The 26,869-nt window shown below is 44.0% G+C and overlaps 1 protein-coding gene and 1 long non-coding RNA gene across 7 annotated transcripts in view; one reads left to right on the top strand and one right to left on the bottom strand.

Moving 5' to 3' along the window:
* The first annotated feature begins 206 nt into the window (after positions 1-206).
* Positions 207-26,869, top strand: part of LOC134341805 (uncharacterized) — a 43,114-nt gene continuing 16,451 nt past the window's right edge. Inside the window, exon 1 of the long non-coding RNA XR_010016864.1 lies at positions 207-666. This is a non-coding gene — a long non-coding RNA (uncharacterized LOC134341805). The remainder of the gene's footprint in view (positions 667-26,869) is intronic.
* The window catches only part of LOC134341804 (NACHT, LRR and PYD domains-containing protein 3-like), a 39,092-nt gene continuing 22,132 nt past the window's right edge, over positions 9,910-26,869 (bottom strand). For 3 of the 6 annotated variants that reach the window (XM_063039737.1, XM_063039738.1, XM_063039739.1), the window contains exons 3-13: positions 24,408-24,574; positions 19,349-19,520; positions 19,192-19,257; positions 14,783-16,583; positions 13,580-13,672; positions 13,245-13,415; positions 12,907-13,077; positions 12,603-12,773; positions 12,220-12,390; positions 11,170-11,337; positions 9,910-11,033 (exon numbers count right to left, since the gene is read on the bottom strand). In XM_063039737.1, coding sequence (XP_062895807.1) covers positions 10,946-11,033; positions 11,170-11,337; positions 12,220-12,390; positions 12,603-12,773; positions 12,907-13,077; positions 13,245-13,415; positions 13,580-13,672; positions 14,783-16,583; positions 19,192-19,257; positions 19,349-19,520; positions 24,408-24,574 — 3,239 coding nt within the window. In that variant the 3' untranslated portion in view covers positions 9,910-10,945. Of the gene's footprint in view, positions 11,034-11,169; positions 11,338-12,219; positions 12,391-12,602; positions 12,774-12,906; positions 13,078-13,244; positions 13,416-13,579; positions 13,673-14,782; positions 16,584-19,191; positions 19,258-19,348; positions 19,521-20,574; positions 24,256-24,407; positions 24,575-26,869 lie in introns of those variants that run through there. The other 3 variants (XM_063039742.1, XM_063039741.1, XM_063039743.1) reach the window with 3 other exon arrangements.

Below are 26,869 nucleotides of genomic sequence, written 5' to 3'. Positions count from 1 at the left end.
AGTCTTACTTCAGTTCGTCCTGACGAAGGGTCTCGGCCCGAAACGTCGACTGTACCTCTTCCTAGAGATGCTGCCTGGCCTGCTGCGTTCACCAGCAACTTTGATGTGTGTTGTTATTCTATACATTTGTTGAGTCTGCCCACAGGAAAATGAATCTCAGAGTTGGTATATAGTGAGGTATCTGTATTTTGATGATAAAATGTGCTTCAAAAATGTCCCACTGAAATCATCAGAAGTGTTTCAAATACAAGCGCTCCCACACACGTGACGTCACAATGGCTCCCCCACAATGGTATCTGACGTCTCGTGTCACGTGCCAAATGTCATATGCGCTACTCAGCTCGCGCTCGGACGGTTTAACGGCCGAGCCGACATGTCCATACCCCTCCCCCCACCCACCGTCAACAGTGGATTTCAGAGCCACGCTATTCCCACTGATGCAAGCGATGTCAATCACCAGTTCCACCCAATAGCTGAGCCAGACCAGCCGAGAGGGCGTTACCCCCCGCGGAGTTCGTCTCCCGCTGCCATTTCGAGCTCTACGTCAGAGCAGAACAAATCCCAAAGTAAATGTCCGCTTTCTGATTTATTTCCATTTCCCTCCGAGGGAAGTTGGGGCGTTTGTGAAGCGTCTCCTGCGGCCGGAGTCTGATGTATCGCTGAGAGGTAGGAGGAGACCGCTCGGCCCGTCGGTTTGATGCCGGTTCCCCGGGGAGGGAGAGGGGGATTTTATTGAAAGGATGAAGACGGTGAGAGAGGGGGCGGACAGGATGTTTGTCCCGGTGGGGACAGGAGGGGCTCATCTGTGGAAATGTCTGAGCCCACGGTGGTGGCGATTCACCACATTGGGGGGCAAACACCGGCAGACTGTTGCCCTGCAAGCGGGGCCAATGGTCCGGGCAAAGTGGGGTTGAGAGTGGTGTTGGGGGGCAAGGATGGACCGGCTCAGGGTTTTATTAAATGACAGGACGAGCTAGAGGGGCCGAGTGGCCTGCTCCTGTTCCTGTTGCCCGTGTGTTTAAATACAAGGGATAACCAGACCCTTCCCGGACCTGCAGGATGTCCCAGTCGGTGTTGTAGGGACCGGAGCTTGGAGCCCAGTTGTTCCCAAACTGTGTCAACAATTTGGCTAAGGGGCCAAGTTCGACATTTCCGGGTCTATTATTGACAAAAAAAAATGTATGTTGTGCGATGTAAATGACAAGAAACTTAAATTTGTATATTGTTAATGATACAGAATTGTATAATTTCCATTTGGTGTGTTATTTGAATGTACTTGCCTTTGATGTTGCTGCAGGTTAGTGTTTCTCTGTCTCTGTACCTTCCCGTAGTTACGCACTTGGCAATAAATTCAACAGGACCTGTGAAAACTCAGTGACATTTAAGTCCTGATTATCATCTTGGCACCCCGGTTGATCAAATATAAAGAGACAGTCCACTGTTAAATGCAAAACCCTTAACAGTGTTGATGATCAGAAGGATCCTGGAGCCCAAGTGCATCGCTCCCTGAAAGAGGCAACACAGATTGACAAGGTGGTTAAAAAGGCAAATGGCATGCTTGTTTTTATTACTCGAGTTATTGGGTTCAAAAGTCAGGTCGGTTTTATAGAACTCCAGTTAGGGCCACATCTAGAGTATTTCATACTGTTGTGGTCACCCCATTCATAGATAGATAGATAGACATACTTTATTGATCCCGAGGGAAATTGGGTTTCGTTACAGTTGCACCAACCAAGAATAGAGTAAAGATGTTCAGGCTTTGAGTGGGAGCAGAAGAGGTTTCCCAGGATATTGTCTAGATTAGAGGGCATAAGCCATAACTAGAGGTTGGACAAACTGACATCCTGTCGCACTCACCTCAATAATAAGCAAATGGCTTGAGAGGCTGGTGTAGGACTACATCTGCAGCTTGCTTCCACCCAAACTGGTTCCCCTACACTTTGCCTACTGACACATCTAATCGACAGGTGATGCAACAGAAAGAGCTCTGCACACCATCCTTACACATCTGCAGAACAGGGATGCTTATGTGAGAATGCTGTTCTTTGACTGAAGTTCAACATTCAACATCATAATTCCCTCAGGGTCGACAAGAAGCTCAGAGACCTCGGCCTTCACCCCATAGCTGGATCCTGAACTTCCTGTCAGATCACCGGCAGGTGGTAAGAATGGCCTCCCTCACCTCTGTCCCTCAAAACAGGTGCCCCTCAGGGCTGTGTACTAAGCCCCCTCCTCTACTCTCTGTATACTCATGACTGTGTCACCACCCACAGTTCCAATCTGCTAATTAAATTCCCTGACGACACTACATAGATTGGCCTCATCTCAAATAATAATGAGGCAGCCTACAGAGAAGAAGTTGTCACCCTAACACAGTGGTGTCAACAAACCAAACTCTCCCTCATTGTCGTAAAAGCAAAGGAGCTGATTGTGGACGACAGGAGGAATGGAGACAGGCTGACCCCTATTGACATCAATGGGTCTGGGGTTGAGAGGGTGACTGGCTTTAAGTTCCTCAGCACAAACATCACCAACGATCTCACATGGTCTGTACATACTGGCTGTGTTGTGAAAAAAGCACAACAGCACCTCTTTCACCTCAACATGGTTAACAAAGTTTGGGATGGGCCCCCAGATCCTAAGAACTTTCTACAGGGGCACACTTGAGAGCATCCGGACTGTCTGCATCACTGCCTGGTATGGGAACTGTACTTCCCTCAATTGCAGGAACCTGCAGAGAGTGGTGCAGACAGCCCAGCGCATCTGTAGATGAAAACTTCCCACTATTCAGGACATTTACAGAGACAGGTGTGTAAAAAAGGCCCGAAGGATCATTGGGGATCCGAGTCACCCCAACCACAAACTGTTCCAGCTGCTACCATCCAGGAAATGGTACTGCAGCAAAAAAGCCAGGTCCAACAGGCTCCGTGACAGCTCCTTCCACCAGGCCATCAGACTGATTAATTTACCCTGATACAGATGTATTTCTATATTATATTGACTATCCTGTGCACACACTATTTATTATAAATTACTATAGTTGCAGATTTAGACAGAGATGTAACATAAACATGTGTGGAGACCGGAGGGATCGAGGAAATGAGGATCGGGCAGAAACATGTAACTGAGATGGGAGAGCAGCCGACATCTCGTTGATGGTTGGAGGGGCTGAATGGCCTCCTCCTGCTGTTTCTCACTTGGTGATGTTACATTGTTCCTGTCCAGGAATGCGACATGCAATTAGTATTCATAAACACAGTGGTGAGTTCAATGAAACCTGCACATTTCCCGTTTGGGTGCGAATTGTATGTTGGACCGCGACCCGTGACTCTGTGACCCAGGAGGGTGAGGGAAATATTTTAAAAAGTAGCTAGAAATAATTGATTCAGGAAACGTGGAGGAGAGGCGCGCCAACGGTCACGTTACATTTGCATACGCCAGGTCTTATCAAATACTTTTCTACTTTTTAAATTGTCAGCACATATGAACCAGCAATTAAGCTGAAGTTGGAATTAGAAAGAAGTTATGTTACATTTTGACCCTATACCAAAGGGATGGGTTATACCTGAAATTGAGAACAAATCTCCTTACAGGCAAGTCTGCTAGAGCTGCCTGGGTTGGTTTAAACTCGGTTGGCTGGGGGATGGGAACCAGAGTGTTCTGTCAGATGATGGAGCAGTCGACGTAAAGGTAGATTCTATGTTGAGAGAGACTGTGGAAGGATAGGTTGTGGACAGAGCATCATGTGGATGGGTTGAAATGTGTTTACTTCAATACAATAAGTATTCAGACTAAGAGGAACTCAGAACATTGTTCAGTACATGGATGGTACATGTTATCACCGTTACACGGTCTTGACTTTTACATGGACAGGAGTGGCTGTTTGATGTTCCAAGGTTTAGATGTTTCAAAATGCTTATGGAGGGAGGTGAAAGGGGGACAAGTGTAATTGCAAATCAGAGATGGTATCACACTACAGAAACAGGGGACATCATGGAGGGACCATCTACAGGTTTGATGTGGGAGAGAGAAAGTCAGAAACGGGAAGGAAGCGATCACTCTGGGAGTAATTAACAGACCACTCCCCCTCCAGATGTCTATCAGGATAATGAGGAGCAGAAATGTTCGCAGCTTTTGGAAAGGTGCAAAATATAACAGGTTGTTATAATTGGTGACTTCAACTTGTATCGTTTTCCAGCTCCATATTCCAGAATGTTTAAATGGGGTGGAATGTGTTATGTGTGTTCAGGAAGGATTCCTGGTTGAGTATGTGGGTGGGCCAACTAAATGCCATTACCATATCAAGAACTAGACAATGAAGCTGGTCAGGTGACAAATGTCTTCGTGGGTGACTATTTTGGAGACAATGACCATAATACCCCAGCTTTTATCATGGTCATGGGCAAGAACAGGGCAGATGATATGGTAGAGTATTTAATTAGTGGATGGATAATTATGATGTCATTGGTCAAGAACTTGATTGGGAAAAGAATTTCTCAAGGAAATGAAAGTCGGAAATGGGCAGGTTGTTTCAGGGTCAATTGCAGGGGGCTCTGGATAGATATATTCCTCAGACAGGGAAAGAATATCCGGATAAGTGAACTATAGTTCACAAGAGATGGGAATGTGTCATCGAGGAGAAAAAACGTTCTTTAGGTTTAGGAAGCAACATTCAGTCAATTGTCTTGAGAATTATAATGTAGCTAGAACTAAGGTTAAGAATGGACTTAGAGGTAGAAAAGAACTTGAAGCCCAAGGCGAGTATGATTAAGGAAAGCACCAAGGCACGCAGGGAAGAATCCAAAGGGTGCTGCCTGGATTAGAGATTTCATAAGGAAAGGTTGAGTGACTGAGGTTGAGGTGAATTGATAGAGGTGTGTAGATTGAGAGGCATAGATAGAGTTGACAGACAACACCTTTTTTTCAGAGCACCAGTGGCTACCAGAGGATATCTGTATATGGAGTCAGACTCTATGTGACCATAACACAATGTTGCAACAGAATGGTACTGTGCTGTAATGTTCTCTATTCTCTGGTTAAAGTGCCTATGACCTGGTTTTTCAGAGCTGCTCCTGGTGAGTCCACTAGGGGTTCGTCTATTCCGGATTGAGTGTTGTGCAATGAACCACAATTGATTAGAAAGCTTAAGGTAAAATAATCCTTTAGAGGTAAGTATCATGGAATTGGCACTGAAATTTGAGGAGAAGCTAGATTCAGATATATCAGCATTACAGTGGAGTAAAGGGAACTACAGAGCCATGAGAGTGAAGTTAGTCAGAGCTAATTGAAAAAAGAACACTGGCAGGGATGACAGAAGGACATCAATGGCTCTAATTTCTCGAAGCAATTTGGAAGGCACAGGACATATACATCACAAAGTGGAAGGAATTTTCTAAAGGAAAAATGACACAATCGTGGCGAACAAAAGAAGTCAAAGCGAACATAAAAGCCGGAGAGAGGGCATATAATAGAGTAAATATCAATGGAAGGTTAGAGGATTGGTAAGCTTTTAAAAACCAACAGAATTCAACTAAAAAGTCATTGAGAAAATGAAGATCTAATACCAATCTAAGCAAGCGAATGCGATTAATGAAGATACCAAACGTCTCTTCAGATGCCTCTTCAGTCTCTTCATAAAATGTGATAGAGAGGCGAGAATGGCTATCAGACTACTGGAAAACGAAGCTGGAGAATTAGTAATGGGGGACGAACTAAATAATGTTTTGCATGGTGGCAGTTAAAGGTGTCAGGGATCATGAAGTGTGTAAAATTTTCATAACTAGAGAGAATGTTCTGGGGAAACTGAAAGGTTTGAAGGTAGATAACTGACCTGTACCAGATGGTGAGCACTTCAGGGTTCTGAAGGAAGTGGCTGAAGAAATCACGGAGGCATTGGTAATGGTGTTTTAAATATCACTAGATTCCGAAAGACTGGAAAATTGCAAATGCTGCATCACTGTTCATGAAGGGAGAGAGGCAGGAGAAAGGTAACTATGTGCCAGTTAATCTGGCCTCAGTGATCGGAAAATGTTGGAGTTGGTTATTAAGTATGAAGTCTCATGGCACTTGAAGACATCAAAAGGCATCGTCAGCATGGTTTCCTCAAAGGAAAATCTTGCCTGAAAAATCTGTTGGAAGTATTTGAAGAAATGAAAAATAGGATAGATAAAGGAGAATTGGTTGATATACATGTTTTGGTTTTTCAGAAGTACTTTGGCAATGTGCCGTAAAAAAGACTGCTTAACAAGTTACGAGCCCATGGTACTACAGGAGAGATTCCAGTAGTGATAAAGCAATGACTGATTGACAGGAGTCAAACGTACCAATACAGAAATATTTTCTGTTTGGCTGCCGGTGACAAGTGGTGTTCCGCAGGATCTGTGTTAGGACCGATTCTCTTTATGCTATATGTCAACGATTTTGATGATGGAATTGATGGCATTGATGGCTTTGTTGCAAAGTTTGCAGATAGGATGAATCTCGGTGGAGGTGCAGGTAGTTTTGAGGAAGTAGAGAGGCTACAGAAGGTCGTACAGATTAGGAGAATGGGAAAACTAAATGGCAGAGGGAATACAGTGCCAGGAAGTGTATGGTCATGCACTTCGGTAGAGGAAATGAAAGAGTCGACTGTTTTTGAAATGGAGAGAAAATACAACAAAAACTGTGGTAAAACTGGATGGAAGTCCTTGTGCAGGGTTCTCTAAAGGTTAATTTGCCATTTTAATCTATGGTGGGGAAGGCAAATGCAATGTTGGCATTTATTAGATTAGATTATGAGGACACGCAGTCCTCTTCTATTGTCATTTAGTAATGCATGCATTAAGAAATGATACAATATTCCTCCGGTGTGATATCACAAAAACACAGGACAAACCAAGACTGAAAAAACTAACAAAAAACGCATAATTTTAACATCTAGTTACAACAGTGCAACAATACTATAACTTGATGAAGAACAGGTCATGGCACAGTAAAAAATGTTCAAAGTCTCTCGAATGTCCCACATCTCACGCAGACAGGAGAAGGAAGAAAAATCTCCCTGCCATGCCCGACCACAGTCCGACTCTGAGTCGTCCGAAAACTTCGAGCTCCGATCAGCCCTCCGACACCAAGTACCGAGCACCATCTCTATTCAAACGATTTGACCTCAGCCTCGGTCGCCAGCAGCAGGCAAAGCCGGGGATTTTGGGGCCTACCCTCCGGAAGATTCTCGATCACGCAGTAACAGCGGCAGCGAACAGGCGTTTCAGAAATTTCTCCAGATGTTCTCCTGTGCTTTCACGTCTGCCTCCATTTATTTGAAGACAACTGGGATATATAAGCAATGATGTAATGCTGAGACTTTATAAAGCACTGAAGAGGACTCACTTAGAGTATTGTGAGTAGGTTGCGCCTTTAACCTTGAGAGAATGTAATGAAATTAGAAAAGGTTCATAGTAGGTTCACGAAAATATGATTGAATGGCTTGTTACATGAAGAGCGCTTGGTGACTCTGGGGCTGTATTCATTAGAATAGGGGTGACCTCATTTATACCTATCAAATTGTGAAAGCTCTTGATAGAGTGGACATGGAGAAGATGTTCACTATTGAGGCGAGTCTCGGACCAGAGTTAACAGCTTCAGAATAGAGGAGCGCCATTTTTGTACAGAAATGAGGAGGAATTTCTTTATCCAGAGAGGAATAATTCTGAAACAACAGGAATTCTGCAGATGCTGGAAATTCAAGCAACACACGTCAAAGTTGCTGGTGAACGCAGCAGGCCAAGCAGCATCTCTAGGAAGAGGTGCAGTCGACGTTTCAGGCCGAGACCCTTCGTCAGGACTAACTGAAGGAAGAGTGAGTAAGGACTCACTCTTCCTTCAGTTAGTCCTGACGAAGGGTCTCGGCCTGAAACGTCGACTGCACCTCTCCCTAGGAATAATTCTGTGCAATTCTTGCCACTAGCAGCTTTGGAGGCAGAGTTTGATAGATTCTTGATTGGTCAGAGCATGAAGGGATATGGGGAGAAGGAAAGTTGGATCAAGCATGATGAATGGCAATGCAGAATCAGTGGGCAAAATGGCCTATTCTGATCTGAAATTTTAAGGTCTTATGGTATAATCTTTCTAACTTATGGCACAAGTTAAAGGGTAAACAGTATAATGCAACTGGTGGTATGGGGGTACAATATTCTCATGGCCTAGGGAAGAAGCTGTTTCCCATCCTTACAGTTTTTCCTAATGCTCTCTGATGTTGCGGGTTCATACAGATTGTTGGACAGACAGGAAGGAACATTGATAATGCAAAGGGCCTGTATTCTCTGCATACCTAATAAATACCTCGGACAAGTGGAAGGAAGATCTAGCTGATCACCTCAATCCTTAGATTGTAGTCAGACACCTTGCAATTTCCATACCAGCCACTCTCAATGGTACTCATGTAAAATTATTTAGAATGGTGGGGTAGGGTGGCGAGGGGCAGGGGAAGAGAACCTTACCTGGCATTCTGTACTCAGGAATTGGAAAAGTTATGATTTCTTGATTAAAAAAAAAATGGGATTGAGAGACCAGGAGAAATTGTGTTATGTTAACGCTCAGAAACGTGGTGCTCCTGTTTCCGCTGATGAGCTGCTCATGTGCTGCAAGGAATGGTCAGTTTGTACCTTGCTGAAGTTCATAGTATTTTTAGTCTGGTCCACGTTGTGACTCAAGGTGTTGTGGTCGCACTATTCTCCTATCCGCTCTCTCTCCTCTCTGTACGTCATTGCATTATCATTGCTGATGAGTCCAACCACTGTTGCATCATTGGTGAGCCTGATGATTTGGTTTGGTAGAGTCAACCCTAGGAAGGCCGGTGCTCAGCCTGATGGAGTTAGGGATGTTTTCTGCCACAAGTAATGACTGTAGCCTTTGTATATAGAAGTCCAAAATTCAATTAGAGGGAGAAGGGTTAGTAACCAAGGAGGACACCAGCCTCAGAGATTATCATGAGATAATGCTGAGGTAAAGTCAGTAAATAACACCCTGTCATATGAGATACCATTTTCCAGGCGGGGCAGGACGAAGGGAAGGGCAGAGACCATGGTGTCATTAGTTGACTGATCTGAGCAAAAAGCAAACTAGAAAGCACTCACTGTCGCAGGAGGGTGGGATTTAATGCAGTGCATAACCAGCCACCCAAAGCACTTCATTCTTTTTGCTGTCACTGCCACAAGATATTAGTCATCGACGGAGCTTACTGTCTCCCTCTTGGGTGCCAGGTCCTCACCACCTTTCCTGCCTATGGCTTTGGTTCCGACGTGGATCACAATCATTGGCTACTCACACTTCCACTTAGGAATACTGTGAACTCTAACAGAGAAGTCTCCGTCATCCTGGAAACTGCGAGGCAACATTCCTGGAATGAATGTACAGATTCTTAGAGTACAGCCAGTGAATAGGCAGCAGTCTAGACAATGATGAGCAGCATTATCCCCAGTCCCACTGTAATATCACTGGTAGGAACAGTATGTGAGTGACATGATTTCCAATGTTAATTCACGATCACCTCTTCGAAGTTGAAGCAAAGTGATCATGTTCTAATGGGGGCAGACCGGCCGTCAGCTCAGAAACCACCCCAGTGTCCACATCAACATTCAACGCATTCAACAGCGACACACTGTAGACAATTGACAGCTGGTAATTAATACAACTCACCCTTGTGCTGTTTGGTATACGAGGGGAAAGGAGCACTGAAGGGAATCTGTGTGGTCACAGTGAGAAAGTGCTAGGCATATAGAGAAGTGCCTGAAATTCATAACGCATTTGTGATCCTGGCACCAAGCGAGTGGCCTGAATAACTGTGCTTCCCTGCAGCTGGGATCTTGATCACTTTCACAGCCTCTGCCATACTGATAACTTTCAGTCCAAACTAAAAAAACCAAAGTTCGATAGTTCAAAATTCAAAGTAAAATTTATTATCATAATACAAACATGTCACCACATACAACCCTGATATTTTTTTAACTGTGGGCATAATTAGCAAATCCATAGAACAGTAACCATAAACTATAATCATCAGGAACAGTTAATGTAAACAAACTATGCAACTGTAAATATAAATAAACAGCAATAAATAACGAGCTTGAGGAAACAATGTAACAGACCGTAAATGAGTGTCGCTACCCCTTTTGCTCAAGAGCCTGATGACTGAGGAGTAGTAACTGTTCTTGAAGCTGGTGGTGTGAGTCCAAAGGTTCTTGTACTTTATACCTGATGGCAGCAGGAAGGGAAAAGCATGGCTTGGATGGTGAGTTTCTTTGATGATGGATGCTGCTTTTCTATGGCAACATTTCATGTAGATCTGCTCAATGGTTGGGAGGGTTTCACCCATGACGTACTAGGCTAAATCCAGTCGGGATTTCCCACTGAAAATGAAAGGCATTTCAGTTCCCGTATCAGGCTGGAATTCAGCCAGTCAGCACACTTTTCACCATGCCTCTATTGACGTTTGCCAAAGTGTTCGATGATATGCTGAACCTCCGCATACTCCTGAGGAACCATAGAACACTACAGCACAGAATTAGAGGCAATGTTGTGCTTTCTTCCCAATAAATGCAAAACACAACGAAACAGGGTAATACTTGACGAATAACATTTGCAGTCTGAATGCACAGCTGCTCGCCCGGACGAAGTCAAACCGAGTATGAATGATTTGGATTTCCGCTATCACTTGGCAGTGCAGTTGGAGGAGACATTTGACCATTTCTGTCTGGGCATTTCCACAAAGTTCAGTTATCAGACACTGACAGATCTGGCAAGCGACCAGTCAGCTATGATACGTGAAACAGCACCTGGGCCCGATGATGGGTGAGGCTCACGCTCATCTGGAGCTTTAGGTGTTCAGGGTTTAAATCCGAGGTGTGACTGTGAAATCCACGAATACTATTCCCATCCAGGAGGAGATAATATTCTGCATCTGAATGACTCACACTTTCACATTAAGACCGCGTCTGGTTCCCCGTAATGACAACAGATGATTCTGCCCATCTGCAGTGAATCGATTCCCCGTAAGCCTGAAACAGATGTAAAAATACAAAAGGTGTTATACAGTGTCAATAACAGGGGGATGATCTTGCTATTTCAACATCAAATAGCGCCAGGAAAGCCCAGTGAAATTTTATGACACTATACATTAATATAGATACTCACGTGATTTGTTTCAAACTCTTGCATCGCAGTATCAGCCGGCGGAACGAGTGAGTGGATTCGTCTGTGAAGGAGTTTCCTCCCAGGTCCAAAATTTTCAGTGAACTCAGTCTGTTGAGAACGAGGCAGAGGGACTGCGTGCTGGAATCGGTCAGCCCATTATTGTACAGACTGGGGATCCGAGAGATAAAGAACAAGAGTCAGATTAATTGCATTTGCGTTTATATACACACACATATATATATGTGTGTGTGTGTGTGTATGTATGTATGTATATGTATGTATGTATGTGTATATATACATACTCGCACTGAAACTAACATGGATGATAGAGTTAGTGAGTATTGGGTCATGGCACCATAAACATTGCAACAGGCCACTCTGTCCATGACTCCGTGTTTTCTCACTTTGTCAAGACTCTGCTTCTAAAACTCTCTCCTGCAGTGTATTACTGGTAAGCACCATTCTGTTTCAAAATGTTGGCACACACCACCAACCTCACATCTCCAGCTATTTCCATAAAACTCCAATGTCTCATGTAGGTAGAATTATTCTGCAATCTTCATCTAGGTCTTACTTTTGAACACTTCATTAACCACTCTGATCCACCTCCGTCCCAGGGAAAACTGACTGATCCTCCCCCAGGCTCTCATAACAGTAATGTCCCATTCCAGGCAACACCCCAGCAAGGGCAACTTGACAGTAGATTCTGTAATATGTAGAAAACTGTGAATCACTGGAGGACTGAGGTGGCAATGCGGAATCTATGGAGGCATAGTTGCCGTTTTCGATGGAGTCATTGAATGAGGACCAACATCCTATCAACTTTTACTGCGCTATCTCTAGCGCCATCACGTTCTTCCTTTCACAGGATGGCCAGACTGCAGCTGGGATCTGAACAATATTTGATGAAGTTAGAAATGTTTTCATTACTTGGGTCATTATAATGAATGTCCCAAATAATGAAGACCAGCCGTCCTGGGGCCATTTTTACCGCATTGAGAAAGATGTTCACAGTCAGTTCAGAACATAACTTGTCACACTGATCCTTACTCTAGTTCCAGTAGTTTACATTGGAGCTCCACCAGCATCCCAGACAAACGTTTCACCCCTGAGTCTCCGATTTTGTTATCACCCAGTGACAGAAGCTTCAGGGAGCAGTTTGTTTTGAGAGCCATAGCAAGATCCTCACTGAACGAATCTGTGAGAGCGACATCCCATAATCTGAGGGACAGAGATGAAGATGGAAATGAATACATTTCAGTCTGGAAAAATGAGGATTTGTTTTCACTTCCAATTCACTCTATGTTGATAATACTCCTCTTAGTACAGACTTCATATTATTGATATTAATATTGATCCACTCTCTCGAATGTAATTAAATTACAGACACATAGCAATTGTAAAATATGACCTCTCCATAGTCTGACTCTTACCGTAGTTTCTGTATTTTACAATCTGGGCTATTCAAAGGTCCAAATATCAGCTTCACTCCTGAATCACCCAGATTATTATAGTCCAGGGCAAGATCCACCAGTGACGGGCTAGTAGCGAGAGCAGAGGCGAGATACTCTGCACCAGAAGCTGTGAGACCGATTCTACATAACCTGCAGTTCAAAAGAAGCAAACGTAACCCGGTGCAAATTTGTCATTATTATTCCAGCTGAGGTCAAATCGTAACCAAAATTCTACAACATTAGGCTTAAAGTTGTGAACACAATTTCTCAGTCTAGTACTTACCGCAATTCCTGTATTTTACAGTGCGGGTTCCTCAGAGCCTCAGACAGCAGTTTCATTCCTGAATCCTCCAGTTTATTGTTATCCAGTTCCAGTTTGATCAGTGAGTGGTTTGTTCTGAGAATGCAGGCAAGATTCCTGGCGCAAAGAGCTGTGAAACTGTTGTTCTTCAGCCTTATGGCCAGAAGAATTAGTGTGAGGGGAAAAGTGAGTGAGAATGAGACAGGGAGAGCGTCAGGGAGAAGATCAGCACACTATTGAATCTGTCCCTGTTCCTGATAATACCACTAATGCCATACAACAGAGATTACAAACAGTATCTGTCACTCTCCAGTACTTACCCCAATTTCTGTATTTTACATTCCGAGTTATTCAGAACTCCTAACAGCTCTTTTACACCTGTATCTCCCAGTCTATTATCCTTCATATCGAGCTCCGTCAGTGAGCGGTTTTTAACAAGAGCAGAGGCGAGGATTGCAGTCTGAGAGGCTGTGATACGGTTATTGCCCAATCTGGTGTCCCATAATCAAAAGGAAAAAAGGAAGACTCGGAACTCAGAAGAAACACCTCAATACAGATAATCAGATTGCACCAGTAGTTATGTGAATTGTTCATAATTGTGTCTGTACATATTCTGTGTTTTTATATATCAGACATCTCATAGAATGGTGCTTACCGCAGTTTTTCTATTTTACAGTCCCGATCCCTCAGAGCTGCAGAGATTAGGTTGACTGCTGAATCACCCTCACCCAAATCATTGTTTGCCAATCTGAATAAAAAGAGAGACCTGTGAGACTCAAGTTCAATCACTTATCACTTAACACATTTTGTCATTCCGATACTTCAAATAAATATTTCAAAGTATTGAAGGTTTCAGCTACATTATTCTCAGATGAAGAATAAATCCCAATTTGTTCAATGCCATTTGTTTTCAAAGTCTACCTTCAGTTGTTCTTTCTAAATTTCTCTGTCTGATTTTGCTTCCTGAATTATTTTCTTGTTATAATTTAGCTCATATTTGTCAAACATGCATAATTTATAATGCAAATTAAATCCCAGATTTAACAAAGGAAGGGCCACATTCCATAAAATTAAACAGGAACTTGATCTGTCGTGTGCAGAATTCACATCTTATCTTAGATTAGCAGCCGGGAAATTCTTCCAGGAACGTTTCCGGACAGGCAGAATTTCCAGAGATGCATATTTTCAAAGTACCATCGCCCTTCGTTTATAGCGGGCAGTTTTCATTTCAAACCCAACCATTCTTAAGGAATATTTGGAGATTCCGTCCCAAGCAGAGACGAAGACAGGGACAGATCATACCCGCTACCAATAAAACAGATAATGTGTGATGTGAGGCTGGCCACAGAATTGGTCCAATTATGACTCTAGTCTCAGGATAATTGATACTATAATTTCTATGTACCAATGAGAGGTCAAAGAACAATAGAGCTGTTATGACTGAATCATTGGCTGCCTGGCCCAGAAAGGCAGAAGGGTTGCAAATGAGTGAAGGGATGTAGGCGATGGAAAAGTCCAAAGGATTGTGTCATTATTGAGTTACGCTAACATCTGACCACCTACAGGAAGCTCAGATCACCCACTGACAACAGAGCTGTGCCCTGACCATTGTTAATTTTAATGGTGATGTGGCTGCTCCCTGGGCAATACATGGTGATAGTCACTGTCGTTCTCCCAGAGAAGGAAAAAGATGCTGTTAATCTTTGCTAATCATCAGTCAATGAAAATCTTCGAAATTTAGTCATCGGTAAACTGATGAAACAACGACACAGGGCTAAATATTTGGCTATTTGGCTAAATATGTTTAACATTAAATCTTTAATTTTCATTGTTAGAAAATCTTAATATTTAGAATTACCCCAACTCTTGGCATCTGTGGAGACTGGGTGCCAGCCGTTGGAGTCCTTCACACTGAATGTAGCAGTGATCCAGGTCGAGGTGCTTTATTGTATCACAGAGTCCGATGACATGAGACAGGACCGCGCAGTCAATCGGGGTCAGTCGCAGTCCACTAAGTGAAAGTTTTTCCACAGACCCTAGTGCTTCCTGAGCTAGCACACGATTCTGAGACTCAAACAGGTAGTGCAATGTGTTCAGGAGGCTCCTTTTATCGGCTTCGTTCTCTGTGTTTCCACTCCGACGTTTGAACTCCCCCTTCAGAAAGTCAATCACCTGGCAGGCTGTATCGACAGGAAATGGACCCAGAAACTCCTTCCAGCGCCAGGCTGACCCCGAGGAGAGACCAGCAACAAAACGGAGAAATACCTCAAACCGCCCATCTGTCATGCAGCAGGCTTCAGCGAGGATCTTCACAGTATCCTTGAGGTCTGAGGTCAGGAATTGTGCAACTGCAGCTACAAACTCTTGGATGGTGAGGTGTGGGAATGTGTACACCACACACCGGGCAGAATCCTCTCTCTGCAAAAGCTCCATCAGGAAACCAGACAGGAACTGGGAAGGCTTCAGATTGTAATTGATCAAATCTCCATCTGTAAACACAATCTTCCTCTCAGACACTCCTGTGAAGGCCATCTGACCAACCCTGAGTAACACATCACGGGGGTTCTCGATCTCACGGCCGTGGTTTTTCAGGATGTAGTAAATATAGTAGGAATATAGTTGGGTGATGGTCTTGGGAACTTGCTGTGGGTCCTTGTCTCCTTTTGAGAAGAAGGGTCCCAGTGCCAGAGTGAGGATCCAGCAGTAGGAGGGGTTGTAGCTCATGGTGTACAAGATCTCATTCTCCTTCACATGTTTGAAAACAGCTGCTGCCACCGTCTGATCTTCAAAATGCCTATTGAAATATTCCTTCCGTTCCTCACCAACAAATCCCAGGATTTCAGCCCAGACACTGATCTCGGCCTTTTCCAATGAATGTAACGCAGTGGGGCGGGTGGTCACCAGCACTGAACACCCTGGGAGGAGTTTGTGCTGGATTAAATTGTACACAATGTCTGACACGAGGCACCGGAATTCTGGGTCTGCACAGCATTGCTGAGGTTCTGTGTCTCTCTGACTCTCAGTAAAATCAATCCCATCCTTCAGTTCATCCAAACCATCAAATATAAACAGCAATCCCTCCGGGTTCTTCCAGACTTCTTCCAGACTATTCTCAAAGTAAGGATACTGTTGCAGAATCAATTCCGTCAGGCTTATTTCACGGTTAATGGTGTTTAGATCCCTGAATTTGAAACTGAACACAAAATGGTAGTGTTGGTATATTTTCCCCGTGGCCCAGTCATAAACAATCTTCTGCATCATTGTTGTTTTCCCGATGCCCGGGACTCCGGCCACTGCTGCTGAATTCCCAGGTTTCACACTGTTCACTGATGTTGGATTCACAGAGTCAAATCCTAAGAATCTCTTTATTTGCTGCCAGTAAGTTATGTTATGGGAAAAACTACTTTGAAGCAACTGATCGGCACGGATTTTTTCCAACTCTCCCCGAAGATGCTTCATTCTCCACTCCTCATGGTCTCGGCCTCTTGCCAGCAGCTCGTGTTCCACAAACCTCCGTTCTCGAACAGAAGAAATGACCGTCAGCTCAGCGTATCGATCAACCAGCTTGAAAACCTTCACCTTCTCACTCAACAGGATCGTGTTCACTCTGAGCTTTTCAGTTTCTTCCCACAGTGTCTTCTTGTGTTTCTCATGAACATCTTCCATGGGAACAGATAGAAAATTGACACAGTTAGATTCTCAACTTAATAGCGATACATGCAAAATTCAAATCACTAGAATTTCAACAGTTAACTCTAAAGTGCTGTGGTTGTTACCACCGAAAGTGAAAATCCACCAAGACACAGCTGTTTGGTCTGTAACCAATATGCAAAAAAAAAAATTAAAATCAAGTCTTCACAGAGCTGTCAGCTGTGAAGGTAAACATATCTCGAATACTCCACTGCAACTGCCTGCGTTGACCAACTCAAGACCCTTTAATTTCCAGGTACTTTATCTTGAGGATAAAGTTTGAAAATCCACATGATTAAGGGTCTCAGCCTGACACCTCGACTGTTCATTTCCCACTGTAGACGCTGCCTGGCCATATGAGCATTGTCAAAATCTGTAATATCTTCATATTGACAGGCGATGTTTTGTCAAGTTAGAACAGTCACCGCATGTGTAGAAAAAAAGCAGTATTAACCTTTCAGGTCACTGTCCTTATGAAGCCCTTAGAAAATCTGAATATCTTCAATTGCAGATGAAAATGAGGTTGGAAAGAATGGGCAACCACAATGCTAAATTAACCTCAGTCCCTTCTGCCTGCACCTCCCCTCCTTTCATGTTTACATATCTAACAGTCCCTTACGTGTCTCTGTCCAGCACCCTTGGCTACACACTCCAGGTACCCATCACTCTTTGTCCCGACACATCTCCTTCAGAGCTTCCCTCTCTCACCTCAAACGGAAGCCCTCTGGCATTAGGCATTTCAAACAAGATACTGGTTGTCAACTCTATCTATCAGCATCTTACAAAGCTCTGTCTGTTCCGCCCTCTGACCACAGCAATCCAGAGAAAACAAGCCATGTTTGTCTGAACTCTCCATAGAGTACACTCCTGTTGGCCAGGAGGCAAGCGGCGGTGGAAACCCTCTACTCTGCATCGCAAGACCCTTTTCCCAGTGTGATAGAGCCAGCCTGTCCTGGGAACCCATACATATGACCTTTCTAATGGAGACTCTGGCTAACAAGACTACCACCGTGCTCAAGCACACAGATCGAGCCCTGAACCGAGTATCGATCGTAATTATGTCTATACGAACCGTTGCCTTGCAGGTGGATGACCTTAGATTACCTGCTCACAGAGAAGCCCAGCCCATGTCCTATCATTGATGAAGAATGCTGCACATACATTCTTGCCGAATCCGGGAATCTGCTTCCACAAAACAGATTCCTCCCTACACATTCTTCCAATCACAATAAACGCATGTTCTCTGGTATTAGCCATTGCCACCCGGGGAGAATAGGTGATGGCTGTAGGTTCTACCTGTGCCTTTTATCACCTTATACACCTGTATGAAGTTGCCTCTCATCCCCCTTCATTCAAAAGAGGGAAGTCCTAGATTGCTCTAGGTTGTGTAATCTAATATGGGCAGTGTCCTGGCAAATCTCCTTTGAACTTTCTTTAAAGTTTCCACATCTACCCTATAAGGAGGCAACCAGAACTGAACACAACCTTCCATGTGTGGTCCAATCAGAGTTTTAAAGAGCTCCAATATTACTGCATCTCATGGCTCTTGAGCTCAATCAAGATGGTGTCACGTGTGTAGTGTGTGTGGGGGTTTCGCAGTATATCAGCGGGAGGAGAGAGAGCAGCGCACTACACGTGTGCGGCCCTCCGGTGAAAATTGATATCTTATCCATTAAATAGGGGCCGTGGACAATTCTGATTTGATGGAGACAGATGTGAAAGCATAGAGGAACATCTGGAGAAATTTCTGAAATGCCCGTTCACTGCTGTTGTTACTGCGTGGTAAGGAATCTTCCGGAGGGAAGGCCTCAAAATCCCCGGCTTTGCTTGCTGTTGGCGACCGAGATTGAGGTCGAATCGTTCGGACAGAGATGTCACTCAGTATTCGGTGTCAGAGAGCTGATCGGAGTCTCGAAGTTTTCGGATGACTCAGATTCGGACTGTGGTCGGACGTGGCAGGGAGAGTTCTTCTTCCTTCTCCCGTCTGCGTGAGATGTGGGACATTTGACAGACTTTGAACTTTTTACTGTGCTCATGGACTTCTTCATCAAGTTATGGTATTGTTGCACTGTTGTAACTATATGTTATAATTATGTGGTTTTGTTAGTTTTTTCAGTCTTGGTCTGTCCTGTGTTTAGTGATATCACACCGGAGGAAATATTGTATCATTTCTTAATGCATGCATTACTAAATGACAATAAAAGAGGACTGCATGTCTTCATAATCTAATCTAATATCAGAACCACTGTAAGGGTTAATGAGGCTCAGTGGTTCATCAGAATCTGAACACTAGTCTATGGGTGTCACAGAATGCGCTAGGCGTTCAGGGCCCAACGGCGCTAAATAGATGGATCATTTAATATAATTCATTGTCACATTTTAAAAATTTGTCATAGATTCGATGATTTAAAAAGTTTAAACTGCAACAGGTGAGCGATTGGGTGTGAATTCCGTGATCATTCCCTTCAAATCAAACATTTTCTTCCTGTCTCCCAGACTGTGCAAACCTGGGAAGCAGCAGCTCTGCCTCACACTGATTCTGGCAAGTCAGCGGTGTCAGAAAGTGAAACCTCTTACCTTTCAACTGAGGTGGTAATTCGGTTAACCCTTCGCTGATGTTCATGTATTCTGGTATATCAGCCCCTGTTTAAATCAATAAATTAAAATTGAATCATTGATCCAGTTACAATGGTTTTTATTGTCACTTTGTGTTCAATGTGTTGTTTTACTGTACCGAGCTCTTGGATTTCCTTCAATATTCTGTCCAACTTCAGTAACTCGTTTCGCATTTTAACAAATGCTTCCCACATCACCCTCCGGGCTCGGGACCCTTTCCCCATCACCAGGGTGAAGAATACCTTCGAACCCTCTGGCCGGTTTCGCTTCCCCACAAGTTCAGTGACTTTCTATAAATAACAAAAATAAATATATTGAGGAGTGTACTGACATAGCACATGCGGAAGGCCACTGCCCAGTCATGGGACGTCTCAGCAGCCAAGGTACAGTCACTGGACGGGCTCGTCACTCGTTCTGCAATCCTTGGATCGAGTCGTCAGCAGAAAAACAGGAAATGAAAACTAATAAAACTCTGGATTCACTAGTTGTAGCAGAGTGGGGAATGATCAATACAGGTTTAATGTGATCAGTTCCCATGTTGTTCAATATCCAACTTTCTACAGATTTACCAGTAAGGAAGTTTCAAGCTTGATAATTGTGGGGAATGCAAGACTGCATTATTGATCTGGGAGGCCGTCACTGGAAAACCAAGGGAGGATGCCTCAGAACGTTCTTCAAACAAGGCGATATTGGACAGATTAGATGTACCTCAGTGCCTGATGTGACATAAACTGGGCTGCTATTTGACACGAGGAAAGACATCAATCAGGCATTATCTTCATTATCTTCTAAGGAACTCGAAAACTTTCACCAAGTGCCATGTAGCATTCTGATTGACTGCAACGCCATCTAGAATGGGGCGGGGGATGTAGGGCTGGGGGAGATGAGCGGGCTACTGCACAAGATCGAAGTAAGTTGCAGAAACTTCTAAAAATTAATCATCTCCATCATGGGCACTAGCCTCTGTAGTATCCCAGACATCTTTAAGAAGCGGTGCCCTAGGAAGTCAGCATCCATCATTAGTGAACCCCATCACCCAGGGCATGACCTGTTCTCATTTCTACCGTCAGGAAGGAGGTGCAGAAGTCAGAAGGCACAGATTCAGCGATTCAGAAACAGCTTCTTTTCCTCTGCCATCCGATTTCTAAACTACCTCACTGCATTTTTTTGTTTTATTTTTGCACTACCTATTTCAACTGAACCGTTTAACAGATATATATATATATGTGAAACCTTCATTAGCCAGTCATTCTGTTACTGAAAAACAGAAACCCCTTTATTTTTTTTTACTTTTATTCAAGGACAGCAGAGATAAAATGGGTGGTTATATGCCTCTTGACTAACCTCACTGGCTGGGTGATTATGAGAGACTGATGAGAGAGGCAGGATTAATCTTCACTGGGAAAGACAGTTCGTGATCAGGTAAGAGTCAACATGCACTGCTTCATGAGCAACATGGCAAAATTCTGGATGAACTCAGCAGGTCCTGCAGGATCTATGGAGGGAAATTAACAAACAACGTTCAGGGCTGAGACCCTTCATCAGGACTGGAAAGGAAGGGATGAGAAGCCAGCATAAGAAACTCGGACCAAGGCCTCCTCTACTGCCATGACGAAGCCACGCTCAGGTTTTGGGAGCAATGCCTCCTATTTTGACTGTGTAGCCTCTAACCCGCTGATAGAAAATTCACTTCTCTAACCTCCAGCCATTTCTTCTCCGTCCCTTCTCTCTTTTTAACTATTCCCAATTATGGATCTTCTATCATGTGCTCTCTTCTCCTCCACTGTCCATCACTTCCATCTGCTGTTCCTCCTCCTTCACTTTCTCACACGGCCCCTCTCCTCTCCTATCAGCTTCCATCTTCTTCTGTCCTTTGCCTTTTCCACCTATCACCTTCCCCACCCACCTCCCCAAAAACCTGTTTTCAGCTATCATCCACCACAGTGCACAACTTCACCCCAGCATAACATTCTTTTACTGTTGATGTCTCGGCCCAAAGCCACGACTGTGTATTCTCCTCATTCAGTATTCTGTAGATGTTGCTCTGGATTCCCAACATCTGTGGGATCCCTTGTGTTTGCACTTGTTGTTGGGCAGCCTGTCCATAAGACCATAAGACATGGGAGCAGAATTAGGCCATTCACCCCATCGAGTCCGCTCCGCCACGGCATCATGTCAGATCCCGGGTCCTACTCAACCCCATACACCTGCCCTCTCACCATGTCCCTCGATACCCTGATCTATCAGGAATCTATCAACTTCCCCTTCAAATGTTCCCATGGACTTCTCCTCCGCCATTGTCTGTGGCAGCGCATTCCAGAGATTCACCACTCTTTGCCCGAAAACATTCCTCCTTACTTCTGTTCTGAAAGGTTGCCCCTCTCCACATCCATCTTATCTAGTCCTTTCAACATCTGGTAGGTTTCAATGCGATCCGCACATATTCTTCTAAATTCCAGTGAGTACAGACCCAAAGCTGCCAAATGCTCTTCATATGTTGACCCCTTTATCCCCAGAATCATCCTCGTGGACCTGCTTTGGACTCTCTCTAGCGGGAATGCATTCTTTCTGAGATAAGGGGCCCAAAACATTGACAATACTCCAAGTGCAGCCTGACCAGGGTTTTATAAAGGCTCAGCATTATCCACTTGCTTTTTATATTCTATTCCCCTTGAAATGAATGCCAACATTGCGTTTGCCTTCTTTACCACAGACTCAAGCTATGAATTAACCTTCTGGGAGTCTTGCATGGGAACTCCTAAGCCCCTTTGTGCCTCTGATGTTTGAATTTTCTCCCCATTTAAATAACAGTCTGCACTATTGTTCCTTTTACCAAAATGAAAATGCAGGATCATACATTTCCCAACACTATATTCCATTTGTCACTGGTTTGCCCATTCTTCCAATTTGACGGAGTCCTGCTGCAATTGCATTGCTTCCTCAGCACTACCTATCTTTGTATCATCCGCAAACTTCACCGCAAAGCCATTCATTCATAGAAACATAGAAAACAGGTGCAGGAGTAGGTCATTCGGCCCTTCGAGCCTGCACCACCATTCAGTATGATCATGGCTGATCATCCAATTCAGAACCCTGTAACTGCCTTCTCTCCATACCCCCTGATCCCTTTAGCCACAAGGGCCATATCTAACTCTCTCCTAAATATAGCCAATGAACTGGCCTCAACTGTTTCCTGTGGCAGAGAATTCCACAGATTCACCACTCTTTATGTGAAGAAGTTTTTCCTCATCTCGGTCCTAAAAGGTTCCCCTTTATCCTTAATCTGTGACCCCTCGTTCTGGACTTCCCCAACATCAGGAACAATCTTCCTGCATCTAGCCTGTCCAATCCCTTTAAAATTGTATACATTTCAATAAGATCCGCCCTCAATCTTCTAAATTCCAGCTAGTATAAGCCTAGTCTATCCAGTCTTTCATCATATCAAAGTCCTGCCATCCCAGGAATCAATCTGGTGAACCTTCTTTGTACTCCCTCGATGGCAAGAATGTATTTCCTCAGATTAGGGGACCAAAACTGCACACAATACTCCAGGTGTGGTCTCACCAAGGCCTTGTACAACTGCAGTAGTACCTCCCTGCTCCTGTACTCGAATCCTCTTGCTATGAATGCCAGCATATCATTCGCCTTTTTCACTGCCTGCTGTACCTGCATGCCCACTTTCAATGACTGGTGTATAATGACACTCAGGTCTCGTTGCACCTCCCCTTTTCCTAATCAGCCACCATTCAGATAATAATCTGTTTTCCTGTTCTTGCCACCAAAGTGGATAACCTCACACTTATCCACATTGAATTACTTTGACAATGTGAAAAGCAGTGGTCCCAAAACTGACCCCTGAGGAGCACCACTAGTCACTGGCAGCCAACCAGAAAATGTTGCTTTTATTCCCACTCACTGCCTCCCTCTTGTCAGCCATTCCTCCATCCATGCCAGTAACTTTCTTGTAATACCTTATAGAATGCCTTCTGAAAATTTAAGTAACTGACATCCACTGGGTCTTCTTTGTCCACCATGCTTGTTACTTCCTTGAAAAATTCTAACAGATTTTTTAATGCAAGATTTTCCTTTACAGAAACCATGCTAACTTTGACATTTTATCATTTGTCTCCAAGTACCCTGAAACCTCGTCCTTAATAATGGACTTCAACACTTTCCCAAGTTAGTCTAACTGGGCTATAATTTCCTCTTTTGTCTTTCTCCCTTCTTTCTCACTGTCTGACTATACTAATTGAGTATTTTTAAAGCCAAAACTAAATACATTGCTGAAGGCAGTACGGTTGACCTTAAATTTGTTATGTGGAGATTGGAGCTTTCCAAGGGACACACCCACGTTTATTGAAAATGTCACCAGCAACAATGTGTTTGCCCACAGCCCAGGCCACGTGCTGTTTATATCTTGCCATGTGTGCTGACCAGTCATAAACCGAACTTTGTGCAATAGACAGCCGTCACCACCCCCACCCAGACACCCCACCTGGAACTCTTGCTGGAAGAAAGGTCACTGATAAAGCACCTGGAGAAGCTGTGACTCTCACACTACGGGAGGAACCAATACGGTGATGGCCAGGGCTGGGGTGATGGTTAATTTTAGCTAACTAGGGAAAGATCGCCGTGATTCAACCTGTCTTGAGTCACCATCTACAAGGTCTGTCTTTTTTTGTGGCTGAGTTGACTGAGTGAATTTAAACTGCAGCCCTGTAGAAAGATTGGCTCTAATTTTAACTCACATCTCTTCACCAGGGATGGTATATTCCTACTGCTCACTTGCCACTGTGGTAAGCATGTTAAGTTTGGAAAGAACGTGCTCCCCTAACTCCAAAGTTCAAGGGAAAGTTTATTGTCAGAGTACACACATCTCAGCACATACAACCTTGAGATTCCTTTTTCTGCAGGCATACTCAGCAAATCTATAAAACAGTAACTATAACATGATCAATGAAACAAGACAATGAATAAGACAGTTCCCAGCACCCCAGCTCACAGGTTCCAGTGCTGATGCCAGATCTGCCAAAGAAGACAATGATCAGAGATCAGTGTTAATATTGCACCAAACAGCCGCAGGCCTGTGAGAAGAGGCAATTTGGTTGCTTTCCCATTGATACCTTCAATTCTGTGATGTTAGACCCAACAGAAGTCACCATATTTTTCCCACTCACCTCGTGTTCTTCCTTACTGATGTGTCCCTCCAGTCTCAGCATTTTGGTGAGTTCTTCTACCCGTTCTTCAATCGCCTGTTTCAATCTTTCCCGGTAGAATTTTGACAGCTGAAATAGTTGTTCATCGTTCCAATGTGAGATGTGCTCAGAGTTTGTCATCATTGGACCTGTGAATATGAAGGGTGAATTTAAAAGATGAACCATGACTGTTCCCTCGACATGAGCATCACGTAGCCGGCCCAGTTGGCATTTGTTAACGTTGGCCACTCCGCAGTCTGCTCACCAAATATCTCAGCTCACAGTGTAGTTCTGAATCCAAAGATTCAGCAAAGACCAGATATTCTACTTCTCGCTCCATCGACGCCACTGCACCCCAGACTCAGAGCAGACACAACATTCCTCTTTCTCACATGCCAACTCTCCGATATCTCGGGCCCAGCCTCCCCGTCTCAGCCATTGTCTGATTCTTACGAGCCCATCCTTATGGATACTGGGTTCCATCCTCTGGATACAGACGGGATCACATCTGAATATCCGATCAAATGTCATCAAAGTTACAATTAGACAGTCAACCACTGTCTTACTAGCAGCACCGACATCTGATAAATGATTAGATTAGATTAGATTATGAGGACACTCAGTCCTTGTTTATTGTCATTTAGAAATGAATGCATTAGAAAAATGGTACAATGTTCCAGTATGATATCACAGAAACACAGGACAAACCAAGACTAAAACTGACAAAACCACATAATTATAACATATGGTTACAACAATGCAAAGCAATACTGTAATTTGATAGAGCAGACCATGGGCACGGTAAAAAAAAAGGTCTCAAGTCTCGATAGCCCCATCATCTCACACAGACGGTAGAAGGGAGAAACTCTCCCTGCCATGAACTCCAAGCGCCACAAACTTGCCGATGCATTGGAAGCACCCGACCGCAGCCGACCCTGAGTCCATCCAAAAGCTTCGAGCCTCCGACCAGCCCTCTGACACTGAGCACCATCTCTGCCGAGTGGAGGACTCGGGGCCTTCCCCTCTGGAGATTCTGGATCATACAGTAGCAATGGCAGCGAAGTCGGCATTTCAGAAGTTTCACAGATGTTCCTCTGTGCTCTCACATGTCTCCATCAAATCAGGATTGTGCACGGCACCCTACTTGCCATCTTCTCCTCCCGCCAAAAACATTCGATTTAGTATTTACAATGCTCAGTTACCAATACCACCTCAGAATATCACCTCTATCAGAATAACTAAGTATCTGTTTAAAAGATCTAATTCTGTCCATAGACTGAGCAGAGGAGCAGGACATTCCACCTGAGTTGTTTCACCAACACTTACTCTCTCACCAGCTTCCATTTTTTGGTTTGGTTTCAACTGCTGGTCTTTTTATTTCTCCCTGGAACAGACCATAATATACAGGAGTAGAACTATGTCATTTGGCCCATCGAGTCTTCTCTGCCTTATCATCATGGCTCATCCATTTTTTCCTCACAGTTCCAAACTCCTGGCTTCTCCCTGTATCTTTTCCTGACACTATTCCATCGTGATTTCTTTGCCAATTCTGCAAATCTGTCTAAGTCCTTTTGTAGCTTCTCTACAATCTCAAAACTACCTACCCCTGCACCTACCTTCATACCATAGGCAAACTCTGCAACAGAGCTATCCGTTCCGTCATCAAAACCAATGACATGTAACGCAAAAAAAAACAGTCCCAACACAGACCCCCTGTGGAGCACCACTAGTCACCGGCAGCAGACCAGTAAAGCCCACATTTTGCCACCTGACAATCAGCCACTGCTTTGTACATGCCAGAATATATTCAACTGCAATACCATGGGATCATAGCTTGTTAAGCTGCCTCATATGTGGCACCTCGTCAAAGGCTTTCTGAAAATCCAAGAACACAACATCAACTGATCCTACTTTTTATTACTTCAGAGATTCCAACAGTCATGATTTTCCCTTAAGGAAACCATGCTGACTATGGCTTATTTTATCATGTGCCTCCGGTACCCCGAGACCTCATACTTAGCAGTTGACTCCAACATCGTCCCAAGCTCTGACGTCAGACTAACTAGCTATTTCTTCCGGCTAATCTCATTGCTCTCATGCCCCAACTAACGTGTCTAACCTGCCATTCACAACCATTTCATTCTGCGTGGCCTACTGTTTTAATAAGACCGTAAGATATAGGAGCATTTGCCCCATTTGCTCTGCTCTGGCATTTCATTATAGATGATCCATTTTTCCCTTCAGCCCCAATCTCCTGACTTCTCACACATTAGACAGACCAGTTAATAACAACTATTCAAAAGTTCCCGTTCCCCCTGTAGCTGTAATTGTGCTCTACACCTCCCCTCAGAACAGGTTATTTATCTTCTCTGTAGAAATGCATTTTTGCAAACCATATGCTCCTCAGGTGTCAGGAGCAAAAATTATACTTTTAAAACATTTGG

Source organism: Mobula hypostoma, unplaced genomic scaffold (assembly GCF_963921235.1).
Source record: "Mobula hypostoma unplaced genomic scaffold, sMobHyp1.1 scaffold_198, whole genome shotgun sequence".
Classification (NCBI taxonomy): domain Eukaryota; kingdom Metazoa; phylum Chordata; class Chondrichthyes; order Myliobatiformes; family Myliobatidae; genus Mobula; species Mobula hypostoma.
This window is presented reverse-complemented; position numbering and strand designations above follow the sequence as displayed.